This window comes from Varanus komodoensis, unplaced genomic scaffold, assembly GCF_004798865.1.
Source record: "Varanus komodoensis strain SLA01 unplaced genomic scaffold, ASM479886v1 scaffold641, whole genome shotgun sequence".
NCBI lineage: Eukaryota > Metazoa > Chordata > Lepidosauria > Squamata > Varanidae > Varanus > Varanus komodoensis.
The window spans coordinates 208-23,253 of record NW_025336275.1 but is presented as its reverse complement, the minus strand read 5'-3'; the positions used below and the strand labels follow the sequence as shown (position 1 = coordinate 23,253).

The window sequence follows — 23,046 nt, the reverse complement described above, 5'->3', positions numbered from 1 at the left end:
AGCATTCCTGACCATTGGGAGTCAAAGTCCCTAACTTCTGGAGGATAATTAACCGATTAGGAGAAGCTGCGATAATCTAAGTGTCTATTGGACCTTTTCCTCAGGATTGTAGAGAGGGCCCATTAAATGAAGAAGTGTCTCTAATTACCAAGGTGAGGCCTTTTGACTGACCCTGCTCTTACTGCTTGCTCCTTGTCTTCTCTTTTACTTCTCTTGTTTCACATTAACTTGGCCTTCTGCAGTGTCCTGTGGAACTTTGATCAGGGTCCAATGCTGCCCTGCCACTAATGCAAACCGCTAACCTTCGCACTAGCTCAGTGTCATTAGCACTTGCTCGGACCAGAGGAGAAATTGTGATCCGTAGCCAAAATCCAGAGGCAACGCACTGCTGTTTATTTATGTTTTTATTCAGACTACTTGTCTGCTACTTGATAGCCTAGGATCTCTAAATGGTTTACATGTAAAATGCATGAAATAAAAAACAATGTTATACCAAGACTAAAGCAGAGCAGTGTGATTACAGGCCAGGGAATGTCTGAGAAACAGGTAAGTATTCAAGAAGCATCGAATGGTCTCCAGCGTTCCGGCTTCTTGGACTATACATGGGTGCCACTACCAAGATGGGGGCATTTTGGTGGCACTATATGGCCATACAAGTTGGCCATTGTATGAGCAGTAAGGTGTCCTCAGAAGATTCAGGGGCTGATTTGGTACATATGCATAAGATGGTGGACTAAGAATCCTGGCCTGAGTTATTCCAGGCTTTGAACGTCAGCAACACAACTTGAAAATGACACAGTGGGTAGTAGCAGCCAGTGTGGTTCTTTTAATGTGTGTGTGATAACCACAACCGGATCTTCAATGGCACTCCTGTCCAAGAATCACTGCACAACAAAGTGGCTAGGAGAAGGGCCTTATTTGGGTTGCGCCACACTTACGGAATATGCTCTCCAAGGAGGTATGTTTGGTACCATCGCTGCTCTCTTTGCAGTGCTAACTAAGTACATTTTTACTTAACAGGTGTTGTGGTAGCTGGACTGGTTTTGAACATTGCTTTAATTTTAATTATTGCATGCTTTGCTGTGACTTCACCTTGAATGCCAGCTTTTATATTGCTTTAATGGATTTTATTCTTTTACTTGTTTGTTTTTTGGTTGTTGCTGCTGTTTTTATTGTAAGCTGCCCAGAGAGGCCTTTCAGCTATGGAGTGACGTATAAATGAAATAAATAAATAATGGCCTCCAGCCATCAGTTCAGAGTGTGCATGCCTTCTTGTGACTCAGATGTGACAGGGAAAGTGAGCTGGGTGACTCAGTGACTGTACTGGTGATACTGTATCCCAAATCATTTGACATCTGCTCCATATTCACCACCTGAATGCATTTAAATTTATTACTCGTTTGGTACACAGTGCATCTATTGTGACATGCATTACATACTAGGAAATAGATTCAACCAGTGCTTTTTTTGTCATAGAACGCACCAGAATGGAGTTCCGGCACCTGTTTTCGACAGATTTTCCAAGTTTTAAAGTAACTTTGGAAAATTTGATGTTTGGTCCATGTGGATTTGAATCACCCTATCGAGTGTAGCAGGTCAGCGGCAAAATCATTAAAACGGTGCATGCGGGCTGCTTGTGTGTCGAATCCGATGCATGCGTACTTTGTCCACACTGGTTGCGATGGCGCTGCTCGGCTTGTGGTGCTGCTCAGCTTGTGAATGGTCATGTGGATGCACACTGAGTGCTTACTGTGGGTGGCAACCATTATGCATTACACAACTGACGTGTGTGGGTGTGTACAGTGATTGACTACATGCGAAAGGTAAATAATTTCATGAGTTCCGGCACCTTTTTTCTTACCAAAAAAGCACTGGCTCCAACTGACACAATTCAAATGAGAAATGCAGAAATAATCCTACTGCAGTAGGAAATAATTCTGTCTGTAGAAAATAGCACTGGTGTGTGAATTTATCTTCCTGGGATTTGCAGAACTGCAGGAATGAATAATTCCCATTTTCACAGTGTTTCTAGTAATCTATGTTATCACTGTGGTGGGCAACTTTGGAATGATTTCGCTGATCTTGTTATAGACCCTCAGCTTCATACCCCCGTGTCCTTTTTCCTCAGTAATTTGGCTCTCCTAGATTTTTGCTACTTTTTCTTCAATGCCTTGGAAAATTTTCTGTCACACAGGAAAGCCACTTCCTTCCTGCTTCCTCCAAATGTACATAGTGCATCCTTTTTGGGCTGATGGCCTATGACCATTTGACCCATTATGTGGCCATCTGCAACACTTTGCTCTACTGTGCAGGATGGTGGTATCCAACTGAGCTCTCTGAAGCCCCCCAGTTCTGGAGTTCATCCCACCCTGGGACCTAGGACTTCTGAGAAGATGAGCTGCCCAGAAGCTGTGTCCAGTTGCTTAGAAGCCTTGTTGATAAAGCTGTGATGGTTTATAGACCAGAAGCTATCCCACCATCTCCCTTCTAGCTGTTCCAGCACTATAGAAGAACAAGACAACTTCTGAAGACTGAGATCGTTCAGGTTCTCAGAGACCAAGCCCCTTACATTTGTAAACAGTGGATAAATATGTACTCCCATCTGTATATTTGCAAAGGAGCCCAGGAAAAAAACAGTTGTTTCATTAACGTAATTGAAGTAGGTGGTGCCTAGTTGTGAATAAAATCAGTCATACATCCTGGGGTTGCTGCGATGAATTCTTCTAGTAATATGCATTAGATGGATTAATTCTGCAGTTGTAATAACAAAAACATAGGAAGATGGGGAGATGGGAAGTGACTTTCTGCCTGGCCATATGGTATGTATTACAGGATTATTTCAGCTCAGATGAATTGTCTAATCCATGCCTTTGCACTGTGTATATCGGCAAAACAGAGAGGGAGAGGGAGAGAAGAGGGAAGACTGATGTTTAGGATGTGAATAGAGACGTGTGTGTGTGTGTGTGTGTATTATTTTAGGTTGTGTATATGAGTGAATAGTATAGGGGTTTATGAATGGGTGTTTGGTGTCTGAATGGGGGATTTAAGTTGTGTGTGTACATGTCCATGCACAAAGGATGAGTATGAGGTCCGTATTTGTGCAATCAGAATGAGAACCGGGGAAATACCAACAGAGTTCAACTAGTTTAAATATTTTGGTACCCTTTCATCCCAGATAAACCCATTGTTAATAAAAGATGATTTGTCTTCATTTTGAAACAGCATTATTATGCTTACATTTGGATGTCCCCAGGAAACAATTACACACGCAGGCAATATAATTTAATGTGAGGAGGTCTCAGGTATATAAACTCTGTTCACACAGTGCAGTGCAATCAAGCTCTGGATCAGATTATTTGAGATTTGGCTTTTGTTTGTTTTTGCTCTCCCCTCCACCCCCACACTAAAACTGATATGTTTTCCCTGAAATGTCTTCCAAGCATGGCAACACCAACAACTGCAGTTCTTACAAATACTCATTGTTGAAACTGACACAAACACATGCGATAGCTCACACATGCCCTGAAACACAACAATTTCACAATCACACAAAGCAGGATCTCTCTCTCTCTCTCTCTCTCTCTCTCTCTCTCTCTCTCTCTCTCTCTCTCTCTCTCTCTCTCTCACACACACACACACACACACACACACACACACACAAAGAGCTGACATCTGTAATCCTTCTGAGTCCAACAGCAGCCATTTTCCTTAGGCTAGCAGGCTCAATATGCCCTTCAGACCTGCCAATTCTTTCCCAAAACTTCTCCCTCCCATTTTGGCTGCAGAAACTTTGCTTGGGAATTGTTGCATAGCTCTGGCCTTATTCCATTCCCATTTTGATTGGGGAATTTGTGCAAGCAGCTCTGAGTGATTCTTGGTAGACCCTCTCAAACCTGGCAAGAAATACGCCAAAGCTGGCCCAAATACTCCCTCATAGCCCAACTGCTGCTTCTAATACTAGGAGTGGAAAAACAACCATCTCAGTGCCGATGGCTATTTCATGAGAGAGGCTTTCCCCTCAGTGATTCTGAGATGTCAGTGGTCAGAGAAGGTAGATTTCAACCTCCTCGTCCTAAAATGCCACTTTTGGAGCCAAATAGTTTGATTACTCCTGACTTAAAGGAAAACCCCTGTCATGTTCTTGAATTATTAATACTACATGCATCAGTGGTGGGCAGAAGGCCCCCAGATGTTTTGGGCTTCAACTTTAGAAGCATCTGCCAATGAAGCCAAGAATTGCCAAGAATGTCAGGAGCTGAAGTCCAAATCACCTGGGGAACTACTTTCGGCCCAGTCCTGATATAAACCAGCACAAAAAGAAAATGAAGTTATTGTTATGGGAATCATGTTAGAGTTCTGTGATTAGTGCCATCAGTGTGGGTTACACTAGGACCATACTTGGTCAGAGCCTTGCACCTGGCAAAAGGATGTGAATAGGCTAGGGAATGTGTTTCCACTGATGCATTTATTTATTTATTTATTTATTTATTTATTTATTTAAAACTTTTATATGCCATCCTCTATGTGTGGCATCTCAGGACTGCTTACAAACATTAAAATCTAAAACGAATAACAATTGATACAAATATAAAGCAATATAAAGCCAATAAAAATAAATTAAGTCAAGAGCAACTGATTAAAACTATTAAATAGTAATTTTTAAAATAATACTTAAATAAAAAGGTTTTGACCTTTAATTGTTAGATCAGTTCTCCTGTATTGTCCAAATAAGTGGGAAATGCATGACAGGGGACAAAAGACACAGAGAGAGAGAGCTATGGATAGTATAATCTAGGTTCTCTGTGTGTAAAGAATAATCCATGGCAGTCTAAGTGAGGCACAGAGGAAGAGGCATGGAAAACTGAGTATGGGCTCTGTAGGCACCTCAGGGGGCTGGTTGTCTTTCTGGAAATCTGTTGTGAGAGATATGGACTTCGGCTAGTTACATCTTGAGCAAGAGGGCAAAGGAGGCAATCAGGAAGGCTCGACAAGACACTGCAAATTTTATTTCACATGGGACAAGGGAGGGGTATTTGCAAATCAGAGAGAAAGAGAGAGAGAGAGAAGTTGTGGAACAGGTGGAGTTGAGGAAAGCAACGAAGGATCTCTGAGTTTTGCTGAAGCCCCAAAAGGACACTTCCTCTCCCCCCCCCACCCCCACAGCTGAACAGCCTGCTCCTCCTGGCACCAGAACAGTACCAAAAGTTTAGCACACACCGATCCATATACCAGGAGTAAACCATAACTTATAAAAAAACCAAGCCATGAGAAAATTCAGGATATAGTGGTAGAAACAGCACGAGAAAGATGGGTTGAGCTGAGCATCATGTTGCACACACTGGTGAGTTTACAATGCAGGTACAGATGCTTAGTGTACATTTCCCTGTTGTCACAGCTACAGAGAGATAGGAGGAGGAGGAGGAGGAGGAGGAGGAGGAGGAGAATTTATAAGTATTAGCTTTCCCCAATATGGTATACCCTAGACTAAGTAGACTAAAATTCACAATGCCCATGTTGGCTGGGGATTATGGGAGTTGGAGTCTGACATATCTAGAGGGTGCATGACCAAGGAAAGATCATTTAAAGGCTATTTTAGTGTATTTAAGTCTCATTTGCTCAATTTTAGGCAAAATAAAAATGCATAGAATATTAACAATCTCCTTAGACTAAGTTATGACTTCTATTTTACATTATATTTATAGGTTGAAAGAAAAAGGACAATAAACTATTTGCTCTACAAACCAAATGGAGCAGAAATCTGCTACCAATTAAAAGCTGGGGAGAAAGCCGTTCCATGGTAACAACCAGGAGGACCTTTCTGCGAATGCCTGCTGAAGAAACATGATAATCCATATATGTTCATCATGAGTTTCACAGGAATAATTTTGCAGAGATGCCCATAGAAAGTACCAACATGATATCTGGGATTTGCCTATTAGATAAAGCTAGAGGTCAGTGAAGTACAGTCAAATTTCAGGCCAGTTTTTGTTTTGGCTTCAGCAGGTACATGAAGATGCATAAGAACCATGAGAGTAATTTTGCCACTGAGATGTCCACAGAAAATAACAGCAGAGTGTCTGAATTTATCTTCTTGGGATTTCCAGATCAGCCAGAATTGAAGATTCCCATTTTCATATTTTTCCTACTGATTTATCTTATCACTGTGGCGGGCAACCTAGGAGTGATTTTACTGATCTGGATAGACCCTCAGCTTCATACCCCCATGTACTTTTTCCTCAGTAATTTGGCTTTCCTAGATGTATGCTATTCTTCCAACATCACCCCAAAAACTTTAGAAAATTTCTTGTTGCAGAGAAAAACCATTTCCTTTGTGGGATGCTTTGTCCAAATGTATTCTTTTGTCGCTTTTGCAAGTGCAGAGTGCATCCTTTTTGGGCTGATGGCCATTGATCGCTATGTGGCCATTAACACGCCTTTGCTGTACTCATCTATTATGTCTCACTCCCTGTGTGTCAAGATGGTAAGTGGAGCATTCACAGCTGGCTTCCTGAACTCAACAATAAATACTATTTTGTTAGCTTCATTGTCTTTCTGTGAGTCCAATGAAATTAACCATTTCTTCTGTGAGATCCCTTCACTCCTCAAGCTTTCATGTTCAGACACCTCTGCAGCTGAAAAATTAGCTTTCAGTTGTGCTGGAATTGTTCTCTTGGCTCCCCTCCTGATTATACTAAGCTCTTACCTCTACATCTTTTCCACAGTGCTGAAGAGCAATGTGGTTACTGGACAACGAAAAGCTTTCTCTACATGTATTTCCCACCTGATTGCTGTGACCATATTTTACGGAACTGGCCTGTTTGTCTATTTGCAGTCCAGTTCAAACTATTCAGATGGTCAGCATAAAATTATGTCTGTACTGTACGCATTTGCCATTCCAATGCTCAACCCTTTTATCTACAGCTTAAGAAACAAGGAGGTGAAGGACGCACTGAAGAGAGTAACAGATAAGATCAAGATTTCACATTGAGTGTTACCATTGCGTCAGCAACCTGGAAAGAAAGTGGATCCAGTTGTATAATCTTCCAAGCACTGAAGCATGATTCTCGGGCATATGTAAACTCAGATTTGGTGTTAAACCAGACTTGTGAATTGTTTACTTGCTTGGTTATCTCTAAGCATTACCTCCAGGAGTCCAGGCCTGAGATGTACCAATAGGCACCCGTGTTTTATGACTTGTCAGGCTTCTTTGATTCTATTATGTGCTCATTGATGGAACCAGATCTTCTTGTATGATAATGTTACACATTTGCAAAAGGACAAGATGGCTCAAAAGCTGCCTGCAAGTGAAGTTTTTTTTAAGGTCTGCAAGTTTGCATGTGTGTAGTCTATTGTGGAATCTGCAGGATACAATCATAGGAATCCAACTCATTTGAATTCATCCAGAAGAGAGCATTTTGCTAAATTGGAATGTAACTGGTCTCCAATTTATTTATTTATTTATTTATTTATTTTGCACCATTTCAGAAACTAAAGCAGAAATGTGCGGGCAGTGGATGTGTGTTAGTAACATAGAGAACGTACTTGGATTAGGTTGAGAGTCTGTGAGTGGCCCAGGGAGTCACCCAGTGAGTTTCACAGCTGAGTGGGGACTAGAACCTGGATTTCCAGGGTCCCAGCCCAAAATTTTATGCACTACACCATACTGGTTCTGTTATGATTATCAGCCACTTTTCCTAGGTCTCAGGAACATGAAAAAGTGCCAGCCACCCCTTTTAACACCAGTTAAAAGGAACGTGCTCCATTTAAAAGGGGGCAGTCCTCACATTTTTACATTCCTGAGCATCTATATAGGATCTTACCATGAAAGGCTTGTAAATTCAACCATCTCCATTTAGCGAGCAAAATCACTCACACATTTGCTTTCCCTGAACAGCTCTTTTGTTGGGAGCTGCCAGGAGAAACCAAAGGGAAGGAAAAGCCTTTTGGAGCCTCCTTGAGTCAATGCCCCGGGTGGATACCTCTGGTACTATGACAGCAGGTGCCCCACAGAACATTGATCCAGCTTAGGCTTCCACTTGCTCTGCTTGTGCAACTGTGCACCCCCACAATTGTGCAAACACAACACAACAAAAATAATTTAACACCTCCCAGCCACTGACATGCCAGCTTTCACAATGCACAAACCCAAACAGTTAAAGGGAGAAAAAGGCTATGGTGGGTCAAAATGTCTTGTCACTGTGGTGCGGGACACCAGCCGGTCTCAGGCACCCCCAGGTGTCAGTTGGGCACTTGTAGGGTAGCTAGCATTGATGTGTGCGCAGGCGCATCTGGCAAGATCAGCAATGGCTGTCACTGCTCTTTTCAAATACGTCTCTAGCCAATTCCTGGTACTCATTATGGGGTGGCCACCTGGGGTTAGATGACATGATGACCCACTGCAGGTAGAACAACCCCGAGAACAAACTATCAGCTATGAGTATGACTTGCTGACCTCAAACAAGATACCCTGCAGGAATCAGTCTGTGTTATCATGCCACGATGGCTATCATGGGAAGTAACTCATGACGCATTGTCATATGATGAGATAGTCATTGCCTGCATTTCCATCTAGCTGTTGTTAATTTTCGTCATTTTAAAATGTATTTTGCCCTTAACTCAATCCAAGTCCAATTGTAATAAAATTGTTTGTGTCAATTAACTGTCCATAAAGTCTTAAAACATCAGCTGATCTACTGCCATTTAAAAACTGATTTTGCAAATGTTTTAATCCTTCTTAAGGGGAGGGAGTAGAAAAAGATATTCCATTCATTGTTACAATACTATAGGCTTCTCAAATACAAACAGGTCTCGTTGACAATTCTGGAAATTCACAATTTACATTTGCATGTTTAATTTGAAAAGCAAGGATGGAAAAAGTTTGTTTTACCTGATTAGACAATAGCACAATATGTTTTCTAAAGCAATTCTCATTTCGATAAGTTGCTGATGGCATCCTTTACACCAATGATCGTAAAAGGGGTCAGGGCAGATCCTTCATTTGGTCAGATTTCAGGGATAAAAAGCATCTTTTGATCTTTTGGAATATCCCAAATATTTTTTTATCACCAAGAATCAATACTTTGGAAACTTAATTATATGCATGACCTCCATCTTTCCCCCAGTTGATGAAAGAACTATATTTGAGCTGGAAAAGAGGTAGAGTAGAAACAGTTAAGAGGCTTCACCCATCCACAATTGATTAATTTTGATTAAGCATAGCTTTGGATAAAACAAACAACGGTGGTAACAACAATAACTCCCACAGAGAAAAGAATGACAGATCTCTACATAACATGTAGTTTGAGCCTACAGTTAGATCTTTAGTCATGGTAATCCTTGCTGACATCTCAGTCAATATATCTTTGAGGATGCTTTTCTCTTTGAGCACTTGAATCACAGAAACATCCCCATCTTAAAAGACTGGCACTCTTTTGTCCAGCCTTCCTCAGAGCATCCTTCACTTCCTTGTTCCTGAGACTGTAAATTAGGGGGTTCATCATGGGAATCACCACTGTGTAGAATACCGAGATCACCTTATCTTTGTCCTGCAAGTGGCTGGCTCTAGGTCTGAAGTAGATGAAGAGAAGGGTCCCATAAAAGATGATGATGGCTGTCAGGTGTGAGGTGCAGGTGGAGAAGGCTTTGCGCTTTCCCTCTAAGGAATGGATCTTAAGGATGGCAGAGAGGATGTAGAAGTAAGAGAGAAGAATAGTGAAACAAGAGGACATCCCAATGATACAGGTAGAAGCTAAGATCAGAATCTCATTTGCTCTGGTGGAGACACAGGAGAGCTTCAAGAGGGGCACAATGTCACAGAAGAAATTGTTGATAGCAGTGGAGCCACAAAAGGGTAACTGGAAAGTTGAAATTGTTTGCACAACTGAATTAAAAAAGGCAGTGCCATATGAGATGGTGACTAACACAGCACACTTCCTCCTGGACATGGCTATTGGATAAAGCAGTGGATTGCAGATGGCCACATAGCGGTCATAAGCCATCACAGCCAGGAGGAGACACTCTGTCCCTGCCAGCCCTCCATAGAAACAAAACTGAATGGCACACTCCATGAAGCAAATTGCTTTATGCTTCGTTAGGAAATCCATCAGCATCTTGGGGGTGATCACAGAGGAATAGCAGGCATCAACCAATGACAGATGGCTGAGAAAAAAGTACATCGGGGTGTGGAGTTGGGAGTCAATCCTAATTAACACAATCATTCCAAGATTCCCAACTAGAGTTATAAGATAGATCACTAAGAACAAAATAAAGAAAGGAATCTCCATCTCTGTTTGCTCCACAAACCCCACAAGGATGAACTCAGCAACATTGGTCCAATTCTTCTTCGCCATCAATTCATCCATTGCTAAAAAGAAGAAAGGAAAAGCACAGATTATTGAAATAAATCTAAATTGTGGATGCTCTTTTAATATTAATGGGCCTCAATCTAGAATTCAGCCAAAGGCAGAAAAGATTTGACTCTTTTAATGCAGTGAAGATAATGAGAAGTCTGACAGTGCAGCCAGTGGATTTCTTTGCCAAAGAATAAGCCAACAGGAAAACTGCTATAGTTTGACCCTCAGTTTACCCTTAAATACTTCCACAAAGGCTGGGCTCAGATTGCTGCTTCCTGCTCTAAAGAGAGATTGAAGCACTACTGAAAATGGAATCCCTGCCCCAGACTCATAAGATTGTAGTCACATCTACTGTGGTACCCAAAGGGTGTTCTGCAGGCACAGGATACAAGCCAATTCCTGAAGCTCAAGCCCTGTTCAGTCATTATGCCTCAGCAGGTAACAGCAACTGAGTGGGACGGGGAAGGGCCAAAGACAGTCTTCCAGCATGGATGCCTCAGACCCCAAATCAGAACTGGAAGAAGAGGCGGGGTTGGATTGCTTAGATAATATGTCAAGGCCAGCAAGCTTTGCAATAAGGTCAACATCTGGTGAGAGTCAGACTGGCACTGGTCAGGGGGACACGCTGTGGGACAAGGAGGGTCAGAGGGGGAGGAAGTGACCTGATCAGTCCAGGAGTCTGGCATCATGTCAAGTGAGCAGAGCAATTCAGTAACATCCAATGTGCTGACCATCTGGACCACAAGCAGTCCATCCTCTCTGAATGTGGTGTCTACTCAGTTTGGTGGGGAAAGGAGGGGAGGAATTCAGTTTGGAATAAATCTCTGGAATGAGCAGAGCTAACTATACAATTAAAGAGCTCCCCAGCCTGATGGATGCCTCTTGTTAATGCCCTTTATATTACTCACTTTGTATCACAAAGCCAGCCCCGGCAGGCCAGCCAAAAGACTGTGGTGAGAAGTCTCTCCTCTTGATCAGCTGGGAAGGGATGTTGGCAGGGAGAGACCAGCTCCCCACAGCTACTGGCCCACCAACATCCTCTTGCACACCAGTCCTCTGCTCCATCCCACCCCGTGTCCCCCACCTTCTCACATTCAGCAAAGCCTGGAGGGGGCTTTCTATGCCTTTACTTGAATGTGAGAAGTCTCTGCATGACTAAGAATGCTGATAAAGCAGAGAAAGTCAGGGATGCTGAGGGCAGGCTGGCAGCAAGGAGGATAGCACAGTGCGGTATTCCTTGCATGCATCACTGTGTCCTGTACAGGTGTCAGGCTTCAACAGGCTGGTCTGCTCTTGTCAGCTGTAGATCCCTGAATGAGGAAGCAGGTGAGTGCTGCTCCAAGCAACTCGCAGGAGAAACCAGGTGCAATGGTTAAGGAATAGATAAAGACCCTTAAGAGGGTTACCAATAGTGCAATGTCTGTCTTATAACAAGGCCTGAAACCAGTTTCAGAGGAGAGGGAGAGAATTTTAAGAGTCTACCACCTTACTTTTTTTTTAAAGAACATATTTACATTATCATTAATTTCCCCCTGGATGGACGGACGGACAGACAGATGGACTGACAGATGGTGGATGGATATTTCTGCATTTAGGGAGTTGGAGAAAAAAGTTAAATGAAATATAAAAACATTTTGCTGGTTAACTCTGAGTTCTTGCCAGATATTGAACATGTATCTGAACCTTCCTTCCAAGCCTCACTGTAGCTCCTTTCAGAATACTCAAGTATAGGAAGCAAAGCATCCCATGCCCCTGCTTTTGCTTGATGCAGAATGCTAGAAGGCACATCAGAAAGACTTGGCTTATGCAGCTGCCACAGCTAAAATTAAACAACATTTTATGTGTATCAGGTGGGACCAACTGCAGCTTTATAGTTCCACTGCAGGGTTCAGTATTAATCACAAGGTCAGCTCGATGGTCATTAGCCATTACACTGCCCATTCTTGCCATTCTTTTATATGAGCTGTGTAAGCTCTTTCTTTAGTTGTGGCCAAGCCATTCAAGGACCACACTGAGAGTAGGGGCATCAATCAGCAATCGCTTTATGGTTCTACCCTTGGTTAAAGACATCTTCAACTAGGCTGGAACAGGAACTTCAGCAATTCCTGAAGCCAATAGGATCTGGAAGCCAACTTGGTGCATGTGGCATGAAGCTTAATATGCCACTGAAGCTGAACCGAAATGATTTGTGGAACACATTCTGGTTCAGCTTCCCGACAAGGAAATCCATAACCTGCTGAATACGTTTTCTTCTGGGATTCTTCTGCCTGGACCATGTTGGCATAGAGATGCTATTGGATATCATCGTGCCATCTCCAAAGCTTTCAGCACCAGCAGAAAGGATAGAGTTGTCTCCTTCAACAACATGCGTATTGCTACCCATTTCTATACGATAGTTCCAATTATGCCATTCTATTACTGCAAGGGAAATAACTGGCTAGCCAGATCTTAACCTCTGCAGTCTGCATGGTCCTCAGGCCTGTCCTGGAGAATCTTCTGGGAGGCGGCCTGCAGGGGATTGCTGCAGGGAAAGGGGGACAAACTATGTCCCCCTGCATGAGCAAATGTCCACTCATGTGATGATGGATCCAATCCTGTGAGTTCTCAGCCTAGCGACTCATCAGCATTAAGAATAATTTTAGTGTGGTCCAATGGAGAAGGAGATGGAGTTGGAACTAAGTTCAAGTACCATATCTGTTTTGGGCTAACTGGGCAGCCTTTGATAGGATACTGCTTTTCAACCTGTTTCCCCACCTGAGATAATACTGATGAACATACAGGACTGTGATCAAGGATACCATAACAGGAGTGGGATGTTATATGCCAATGAAGACTTCCAAACAGTGGTAGATAATGGCAAAAGCATTAGACAGTTATACAAGGATAAGTAAGAAATGTAAGTAAACCTGTTAACTAGATTTCTTATTCATCACTTTAATGGCATCAAGCTGGATTCACAGTATTATACAGAAATACTTTAAATTATTTTCCTAGGTTGATACAAGTGAAGTTGCAATCCTGAGTATTTGCCAGTAAATTTGCATACATAGTATTGTGCTGCATTCCTTTGACTTATTCTGTGCAAACAATGTTGGTACATACCTGATTTCATATACTCTTGGAATTCTGTGACCATTCTAAAAGCACCTTGTACATGGCATCATTATGCATTGGGGTGCCAGATATGTTTGCTCTCAAAATTTACAACTGACAGTTTTTAGAAACTGTAAAATTTTTGGAGATTCAGTCTTCCAGAACACTGTTCAATATGAACAAAAGATGACCTAGATAGCACACCCTCCAAAAGCCAAAATAAAAATGAGGTCACCGTAAGTGGTTACTTTTGCAAATAAACACAGAGAGTCTTATTTCCAATGGGGACAAGACCAAAACAGTAAGTCAGTGTTTTAAAAATATCCAGAAAAGTGAATAATATCTTCAAAGCAAAATGGTTGAAGGAATGTCAACTCTCTAAACCAGGGATAATGTATTCTTCTTGCAGTCCATGATAAGAAACGTCTGTCCTATCCAGATCTTGCGATTCTTGAAAGCAGCAATTATGAACAATGCAGCAGTTTTCATTGTCTTCATGACCTCTGGGGACCAAGGCATTAGAGGATGCTGATATCCCAGAACTACAAAAAACAGGCAGTCGGAATATGCTGGGCAATTTTTCCGCTGAGGAATAGTATGCACGCTAAAATTAGTTTCAGAGATGCAAAAAACCAGAGTCAGCATTATTGTTTTCTTCTTCCTTTCTTTTCCCTCCCCCTACATTGCATGTGGTCCACGTGTGCTAATTCCCAAATTTCTGTCCAAACCCAAGAAAACAAATGAGGGATGTAGCTTGGTAACAAACAAGCAGTTGATGTGTGAAAGGGTCCAGACATGGTTATCAGGGAGCACAGCTGTACTGCTGGGTATACCATGTCTTTGAGGTTGCATGACTACCACTGGCCTGAAATCCATCTGGTAGGCATGGACATCTGTAGGGGGAAAGCCTGTGTGCGTGTGCATGTGCGTACATGTGTGTGTGTTGCTACATCCACAGGTTTCTCTGAGTGATCAGAGTTCCAGCTCCCAGGAAAGGGCAGCTATATAGAAACCTACTCGCAATTGCTTTTCCTCCTGCAAGTGTCCTTTTGAAAGTCTCAGGCACAGGGCTGTGGCCAGCAGTCTCACCCTGCTCTTCATAATCATGTGATGGCCCATTCATGGTTATAGCACATGAAGGGGGCATTTATGTGTGCTGAATGAGCTCAGAGGATCAAAGACTGGAGAAGAACAGATGTGCACTGCAGAGGAATCATATTAATAGGCTGCATCCAATGGCAGCCCCAAGCAGGGTAAAGCTATCTAAATGAATGGAACTTCAATTAATACCGGACGCAATTCACTGGATAGAACCCTGTATCAGAAACAAAGCTGGGATGCCTACTTTTGCTTGCTTCTACACTAGAGCATTTAATGCTGCTGGTATTTCTTTTCAACAATTAACACAAGTAGAATGAAATTGATACTCTATATAAGCACAACATGCTGCTCTATTGTGCAGCACTGCCCTTTCCATGACCACAATCCTCCTATAAATAAGTACAGCCTTTCTTGCTAAGCCCTGCTTTACTATCGATAAGTAAAGCTTGATCAGAAAAGTTCCCAGCAATGTTTTTCAGAAGATTCTACCTGATAAATGACCCCATCTTGTCCCCAACAATCCTTGGGACTCCCTACATGCCCTGTTGTCGCCCCATCCCAGATGTAGGGCCAATAGGGACAAATGCCAAATTCTGAACCTGGGAAAGAGCTTTGTTCGACAACGCTACAAATGAGCAGGATCTTGGAACTGGTGTAGATCATAAGCCAAAAATGAGTTAACAGTGTGATACCGCTACAAAAAAGGCAAAAGCGTGTATAGAAACATTACTTCTACATTACTTGAAGTACTAGTTCCCCTCTACTCAGCGCTGGTTGAGTACTATGTCCAGTTCTGCGTACCACAGTTTAAGAAAGATGCAGAAAAACTGGAAAGGGTTCAGAAGAGAGTAACAAAAATGATCAGAGAACTGGAAACAAAGCCCTGTGAACTGAGGCTGGAAGAACAGTCCATGTCTAGTCTTGGGAAGAGAAGACTGAGAGGAGATATGATACTACACTTCAAGACCTTGAACTGCTGTCACACAAAGGAAGGGCAATCTTTCTTCTCAGTCATTCCATAGTACAGGACATGGAATAATGGGCTGAGGTTCCAGGCAGCCAGATTCTACCTGGGCATAGGAAAACCTTCCTGATTGTTAGATTGGTACAGCAATACAACCAATTATTTAGGGAAGTTATGGGCCCACCCACACTGGAGGCATTCAAGATGCAGCTGGACAGCCATTAGTTTATCTTGGAGTCCTGCATTGCACAGAGGGTTGGACTTGATGGCCTTAAAGGCCTCTCCCAACTCTACTATGCTATGATTCAGTCTGCAGAGGAGGATAGAAGCATGCACCCATTCTGAGGCAGCATTTTTAGGGAACACTAGGAAGTAGACTCAGCATTGTATGGTTATCTAAGAAGGCAACCATTTTGTAAGTAGGGCCTTCCTTCCAGAAGTATGCTAAGGAAACCATCTTCCTGTTATTTATACTCATGGCACTTCAGAAAGCTTATAGCAAGATGTAGATGAACTTCCAGACTACAAGAAACCATAAAAACAATTTCTTAACCAGAGCCTATTCTCACAAACTGACAATGCGACCCTATATGTGTCTACTGAGATTTATTTTCAGTGAAATGTATTGTGGGAGATAAGCAGAAAGCTAGCTAGAGCACTGCAAGAACTAAACAAAACAAAAAGTTAATAAATTGAACATTTGAATCTGCCTTGGTCTGAATCTGCCTTGGTTGCCCTGTATGATGACCTGTGCAGGGAAAGAGACAGGGGGAGTGTGTCCCTGTTGGTTCTCCTAGACCTCTCAGCAGCTTTCGATACCATCGACCATGGTATCCTTCTGGATAGGCTTGCGGGATTGGGAGCTGGGGGCACTGCTTTGCAGTGGTTCTGCTCCTATCTCAATGGCCGATTCCAGAAGGTGGTGCTGGGGGACTATGGCTCTGCGCCATGGCAGCTATGCCATGGAGTTCCACAGGGGTCCATTTTGTCCCCCTTGCTATTTAACATCTACATGAAACCGCTGGGAGAGGTCATTAGGAGGTGTGGGCTGCGGAATTATCAGTATGCTGATGATACCCAGCTCTACATCTCGTTTTCAACTAATCCAGGTGAGGCAGTGGCTTTATTGAACCGGTGCCTGGCCAAGGTAATGGGCTGGATGAGGGCCAATAAACTGAAGCTCAATCCAGACAAGACAGAGGCCCTGTTAGTAGGTTGGTGGGGCTTCGGGATGGGGGACCTGGACCTTGTCCTGAATGGGGTTGCACTCCCTCTTAGGGACAGGGTTCATGGCTTGGGAGTACTCCTCGACCCAGAGCTGTCATTAGAAGCTCAAGTAACAGCGGTGGTGAGGAGCACTTTCCTCCAGCTCCGGCTGTTCCATCAGCTGCATCCCTATCTGGAGAACAATTGCTTGGCAACAGTGACACATGCATTGGTAACTTCCCGATTAGACTTCTGTAACGTGCTCTACGTGGGGCTGCCCTTGAAGACGGTTCGGATACTTCAATTGATGCAAAACAGAGCTGCCAGGTTGCTGACAGGGACTGGGTGTTGTTCTCACATAACCCCAGTCCTCCGTCAGCTTCACTGGCTTCCCATTGAAGTCTGGGCCCAATTCAAGGTGTTGGTTATCACCTATAAAGCCCTTAACGGCTTGGGACCTGGTTATCTAAAGGAGCGCTTGCGTCCATATATGCCCTCCCGCCCCCTGAGATCAGCGGCAGAGGCCCTTCTCTGGGAGCCCTCCATGAAAGGTAATAGGAGGGTGAGTACCCGGAGGAGGGCCTTCTCTGTGGTGGTGCCCCACCTATGGAATGTGCTCCCCAGAGAGGTCCATCTGGGGCCGTCATTATTTGTTTTTCGGCGCCAGGCCAAGACCTTTTTATTTAAATGATATTTTAACTGTTAATTGTTGCTTTTATGTATTGGGTTTTTATAGCTCTGCCGAGATGTATCCGGATTTTTAAACTTTATTCAATATTTGTTTATTTGCTTTGTAAGCCGCCCCGAGGCTTTAAATAAATAAATAAACATTAGGAAGTGCACATGTGTAGGGAAGAAAGCTTTAGAAGATTCCCCCATATCTGGTATCACATCCTAAGATATGCTGAGAAGAAAGATACATGAGAAGTTTCCATTAGATGCTAATATGTACGTACACCTTTGCATTCATTTGGATCAAATGTGATTGGTTAACGTGTTCTCATGCTATATGACTGTAATAGTGGTATAAATTCTTTGTTCAAGCCTTTGTTCAGGGAATCTGCTCTTAGCAGATTACTTTGCAAAACCGTAATAAATCTTCCTCCATACCACAAAGAGCTAATTGCTTTATTGACCTCTAAGTCAACAAACCAGAGAATTACTTGCAAAATCTCTCACCTTCTTGTTTTGAAGAGAGAGTGAGATTTTTACAATTTTTCCAACAGTATACTCAGGTAAGAGTATATAAAATTGCAAATTTTTTAATGTTTCACCTACTAAAGATGCAGTCCTATGAATGTTTACCAACCTGAGTAAGTAAATAAATAAAGTCGTACAACTGCTAGCACTCTTCAACCAACTATGTGACTTCTGTTATGGGAGAAGGAAGGATTAATCGATAAAATATCAGAAAATATATTTTAATTGTCTGCTCTGTGTAATGATACTGCCCCAATGGCTGTCTTCCAGCCACTCCAGGGGCCTGGCCTCCAGAGGTCTGGTAACAAATCAAAATCTGCAAAAGCAGTCATTCCTGTGAGAAGGCAGTAAATATTTCCCTATATGCTTCCAAGGTAAGTCACCACAGAGAAGAACCATAAGAATAGGAGTTGCTCTGAATATGGTGCTCTTGGTAATCTACAGGCTGACAGGTAGTTGCAAATGGTGCTGTTCCTCAGCACAAAGATTTGAATGATTTACTTAGGCAGTAACAATATATGAAGTCATCATATGAGCAGAAGTACCTTGGAAGCAAAATGCTTTGAGCTTTCAGGAAAGAGGAAAAAACAGGAAATATTTTGCAGTGATATTTGGGACTTCTTCTCAGATAGGATTTGGTCCTGGATGCACTTTTTAATGCCAAGGTTCAACTCTGGTAAGCAAACAGCAATAGGATGCTGTGACTTGACTGTCTTAATGGGATACTGTACTTTTCATTATGTTGGTACAAATTGTTAGGCTCCTGATAACCCAGCAGTAGTGAATGCTCACATATGGCCTTCAGTGCTTCCCTACCTGGCCCACCAGCTTATTCCCTGGCTTCAGCCACCTCCTGCACCTTAGCTAGAAGTTCTTGTTTCTGATCAACATCATCGGCCAAATTTATTGATTTGTTTATTAGATCGATATTCTGCCTTTTTCTTACAAAGAACTCAAAGCAGCTTACATCATTCTCTTCCTGCTGCTCTCAAATTGTATCCCCACAACAACAACCCTGTGAGGTTGGTTGGGCTGAGAGTCTGTGACTGGCCCAAAGTCACCCAGCTGGCTCCATGGCTGAGTTGGGACTAGAACGCAGATTGCCTGTGTCCTAGTTCCATAAATAAGCCCACAATACGTACCATATAGCATCAGCTAATGTGTTGACATTGATATTAATGCAGAGATGAGTGTGGATTGTTGTTGAACTATTGGCTATTGTTAAAATGTGGGTTATCAGGCTGCCTTAACCTAGATGCATAACAAGTCATGGGTAGTTAAGCACAAACAACCCATGAAGGAAACCTATGGTTTATTGTTGGATTGTGAACTATGAGCTGTTTACCATGGTTTGTTATCTTTGACTGGGTTATTGTTGTTGTTGTTTGTTGTTATGCCATTTCTGTATCACCCACCTCTGGGCAGTTTTCAACGAAAGCTTCAGACAGCACAGCAGCTTATGTTTCAATGACATGATTCAAGGACAACCCACACTGAACCCATACTTAGTCCTTGAGTGTGGGTCATCCTGTTGTCAGAACTCAATCATTTTGTGCTGGGAAGCCCCCAGTCCAGCTCTCCTCTCTCCCATTAACTCAGTAGGTGGCTTTAGGTGATGCTCTCTCAGGCTTCCCACCCCATCTACCCCACCTCTGCAATATTGTAGCCAGAATAATACTGACCCCTGTGCAGTATTTTTGAAGGGGAAATGCTGCAGGTACTCTGAAGTCGGTAAGCCTTGAGATTAGTGTCACACACAAGTCAGAACAAGTCGACTCGTTCTGGAAACTTGAGCTCCATAGCAAGCCTCCTGCCCAGTAAAAGGTTTGTATCCCTGCATTCTCCAAGCTGGGTGGATTGACCTCAGCAAGGATTCTGATGCGTTCAGCAGGCCCCAAGTTTTTCCTCTGTCATGTAAAGAGCCCATGACCAGCTTTTCCTGGAGCAGGATAGCATCCCTGTGCTAGACAGGGTGTACATTTGTATTCTCACAGCCTCCAGTGTGAGAGCGATGCACTGGGGGCCAAAGCACCAGGACCTCAAGGCTTCAGCTTCAGTGTCCTCACTGCCACTGGCTTTCAATGTGATCTGGACTGTGCCGTGCTCATTTCCCTGGGCTTTGTTTTCCAGTCTGCCAGAGGAGGTGCACCAACAGATCCAGATCATAAACAGCAGCCTGGCTCAAGCAAAGCAGCTCTGAGTCTCATTAATGTCCAAATGGGAATCCACCCAAGACCCTACTTCTAGTGGGAAGACTTCTGTGAGGCAGAAAAGGGGCCCTTTTAAATTCTCAAGTCCTCAGACATGTAGACTATAAAGCCATCCCTGAGCAAGTTGATAATGGGAGTTGTAGTCCAGCACATCTGGAAAGCACCCATCCTTCACAGAGAATGCCAATCCATCCAAAACAAACCAAGTAAAATGTGGTTGATTCACTGATTCCCTTTCTTCCATATTTTCACCACTCATATTGTTCCCATAAGTTCTGAGAAATATCCAAGATGGCTTATGGAAAGATTTTGTATGTGTGTATGTATTTATTTCATGTCTATACATTCCCATAGCTGAAGTTCTCTGGGAAGTTTACAACCATGCATAAAATAATAAAATACAATACAAGTATCATAAAAACAAAACAATGTTAAGATGAATTCAAAATAGATTTTAAAATACAGTAAAAAAAAGACCCTGCAAAGGAAACAGTATCACTGAGCTAATCCCCTCAGGCCCCTGGCTAACTATGCAGATATTGAAAGGCTTCTGCATAAAAGGCTATCTTGACCTGGTGCCAAAAAGATGGTAAGCTTGGTGCCAGGAGGGCTGCAGTGGGGAGGTTGCTCCAAAGATGGGGAGCCACCAAAGAGATGACCTTCCCCCTTGGCACAGGGTTGGCACAAGAGGAAGTCCCCAGAGGTTGATTACAGAGTTCATTTTACTCTCTTTCTTCCAGTTTCAGGAGAAAGGCTAAGGAAATGATTCTCTAAAACTGTTTCTTTGACATTGTCCCCACAGTTCATTCCTCCCTTTGATTCAGCTACTCCTGATCTGGAGGCAATAAAAATGAAACTGGAAGAAATGGCTGAGCAGAATTATACTACAGTGACTGAGTTCGTTCTTCTTGGCTTCACAGCTCATGAACACACACAGGTAGTCCTCTTTGTGCTCTTCCTAGCCATCTACGCAGCTACAGTGGTGGGGAACATCGGCCTCATCATAGTAATCTGGATGAGTCCCAGCCTTCACAGCCCCATGTACTTTTTCCTCAACCACTTGGCCTTCCTAGACCTCAGTTATTCCTCCACCATTACCCCCAAGATGCTGGTCAATTTCATAGTCAAGAGGAAGACCATTACATTTGGAGGATGCATCGCACAAATGTATCTCTTCGCTTCCTTTGCAGATGTGGAGTGCCTCCTGCTGGCTGCCATGGCGTACGACCGCTACATGGCCATTTGTCACCCACTGCCCTACCCAGCCTTCCTCTCCCACAAGAGGTGCATCTGTCTGGTAACAGGCTGCTATCTCACAGGCAGCATGAGCTCTTTGGTGCACACTAGTTTAACATTACACCTTTCCTTCTGCAGTTCCAATGCCATCAACCATTTCTTCTGTGACATCCCTCCCCTGTTAGCCCTCTCCTGCTCCAGCACCCACATCAATGAAGTCCTTCTCTTCACCCTGTGTGGTTTTATCCAATCAAGCACTTTCTTGTTTATCCTTATTTCCTATGCCTGTATCCTTTCTACCACTTTGAGGATCTGCTCTGCAGAAGGCCGCTACAAAGCCTTTTCCACTTGCACATCCCATTTGATGGCCGTTGCCCTTTACTATGGCACCCTCCTTTTCATGTACGTACGTCCTAGTTCCAGTTACGCCCTGGATACAGACAAAATCATCTCTGTTTTTTATACTGTGGTTTTTCCCATGGTGAACCCCTTGATCTACAGCCTGAGGAACAGAGAAGTAAAGGATGCACTCAGGAGAGCACTGGAAAGAGATGTGTGCTTTCATTAGTGTTGAAACTCAGAGACAAAGGAATGGCAGGGCAGGCTCCTTGTCCACGGGTTATCTATGGAAGTCATAGTCAGGATGCTGATCTGGATCTACCAGTAGATCTCCTGGTAGATCAGCAAGCATTTCGGGCTCCTAAATACTTAATAGAAGCAGCATAAATTGACTCCTGTTTTCTGCCTCCAAAATGCTACTGAAATGAAGGAAGCTCATCATAACCAGGAACTGATTTTTGTGCAGAAGGACTGTGAGCTCCATTCAGTTCTGGTTCCCAAAACACATCCCTGGCGCTGAGAATTCATTAATTCGAAGTGTTTGTTTTCTACAGCATGGTGTGCCTGCTGGATCTCAGAGTTCTAGTAACAAAGGAGATCCTCAAAGCTTGAAGTGTGCCCAGGTCTAACCTATGGCAGATTCTGTTTTAACATCTCAAAAACCCTATGGATAGGCACACAAACAAAACTCAAGTGTATTGGAGGACTCCAAAGTCCATCTCAAATGTGTTCCATCTCTTAGTTTTTCCCAAATGTATTCCTTGTATTTCACATTTTTTAAATGCCTCCATTTTTCTCCCACTGGTTAAACCAAACCTAAGTATTTTCACGCACCAGTCTCAAGTGTACATAGGCTGAGGAATGCAATTTAGGGGGAGGCTCCATGAATTACATTACAAGCTCAGAAATGTACAGAATTTGACAGCAGATTGCCTTCATTCCATATTCAGTCTTGCAGGTGTCAACTGGGTAAATCCAGAAACTAATTTCTCATAAATCATATGCTTTACCTAAAGGTACCTGAGTGCCAAGAAACCATCCTTCTGTATGATTTTCTTCCCTTCTTCATAACAGTTTTCATTCTGAATGAATTAGTGGTCTCTTTCCTGTGATATATTTCTTCATCCTAGCCTGTTATTTAAACATTATTTCCAAGTGAAGCCTAGACTAAATATGATGGAGAGTGTTTGAATGCTGCTCCCAGCCTATATCTCTGCCCCATGTCTCCCTGGCACTGGCTTACCTGAAGAAGACTGGCACATGATGGGCTGTCACCTGGCACAGACTTTCACTGCAAGCGGCAGTCCATCAAGTGGTGCATTGGCAGGAGAACCCTGCACAGAAT

At 43.1% G+C, this 23,046-nt stretch overlaps 4 protein-coding genes across 4 annotated transcripts in view; 3 read left to right on the top strand and 1 right to left on the bottom strand.

The window, feature by feature from the left end:
- The window catches only part of LOC123033656 (olfactory receptor 5F1-like), a 6,840-nt gene extending 1,133 nt beyond the window's left edge, over positions 1–5,707 (top strand). The window contains exon 2 of the mRNA XM_044450371.1: positions 5,703–5,707. Coding sequence (XP_044306306.1) covers positions 5,703–5,707 — 5 coding nt within the window. The remainder of the gene's footprint in view (positions 1–5,702) is intronic.
- A 342-nt stretch (positions 5,708–6,049) lies between these two features.
- LOC123033655 (olfactory receptor 5F1-like) lies at positions 6,050–6,988 on the top strand. The gene has a single exon (XM_044450370.1). It carries the CDS (start codon positions 6,050–6,052, stop codon positions 6,986–6,988), a length of 939 nt encoding a protein of 312 aa, XP_044306305.1.
- Positions 6,989–9,347: 2,359 nt separating this feature from the next.
- LOC123033658 (olfactory receptor 1009-like) lies at positions 9,348–10,349 on the bottom strand. The gene has a single exon (XM_044450374.1). It carries the CDS (start codon positions 10,347–10,349, stop codon positions 9,348–9,350), a length of 1,002 nt encoding a protein of 333 aa, XP_044306309.1.
- A 10,627-nt stretch (positions 10,350–20,976) lies between these two features.
- LOC123033657 (olfactory receptor 5AS1-like) lies at positions 20,977–22,156 on the top strand. The gene is made up of 2 exons (XM_044450372.1): positions 20,977–21,900; positions 22,136–22,156. Exons 1-2 carry the CDS (start codon positions 20,977–20,979, stop codon positions 22,154–22,156), a joined length of 945 nt encoding a protein of 314 aa, XP_044306307.1.
- The last annotated feature ends 890 nt before the right edge of the window (positions 22,157–23,046 follow it).

What these genes read in the sequence shown, in the direction of transcription:
- LOC123033655 (XM_044450370.1), top strand. Translation starts at nt 6,050, where the DNA reads ATGTCCACAGAAAATAACAGCAGAGTGTCTGAATTTATCTTCTTGGGA.
- LOC123033658 (XM_044450374.1), bottom strand. Translation starts at nt 10,349, where the DNA reads ATGGCGAAGAAGAATTGGACCAATGTTGCTGAGTTCATCCTTGTGGGG.
- LOC123033657 (XM_044450372.1), top strand. Translation starts at nt 20,977, where the DNA reads ATGAAACTGGAAGAAATGGCTGAGCAGAATTATACTACAGTGACTGAG. An exon ending in TAAAGGATGCACTCAGGAGA is followed by an intron (nt 21,901 to 22,135) that starts GCACTGGAAAGA and finishes AAATGAAGGAAG; the next exon opens with CTCATCATAACCAGGAACTG.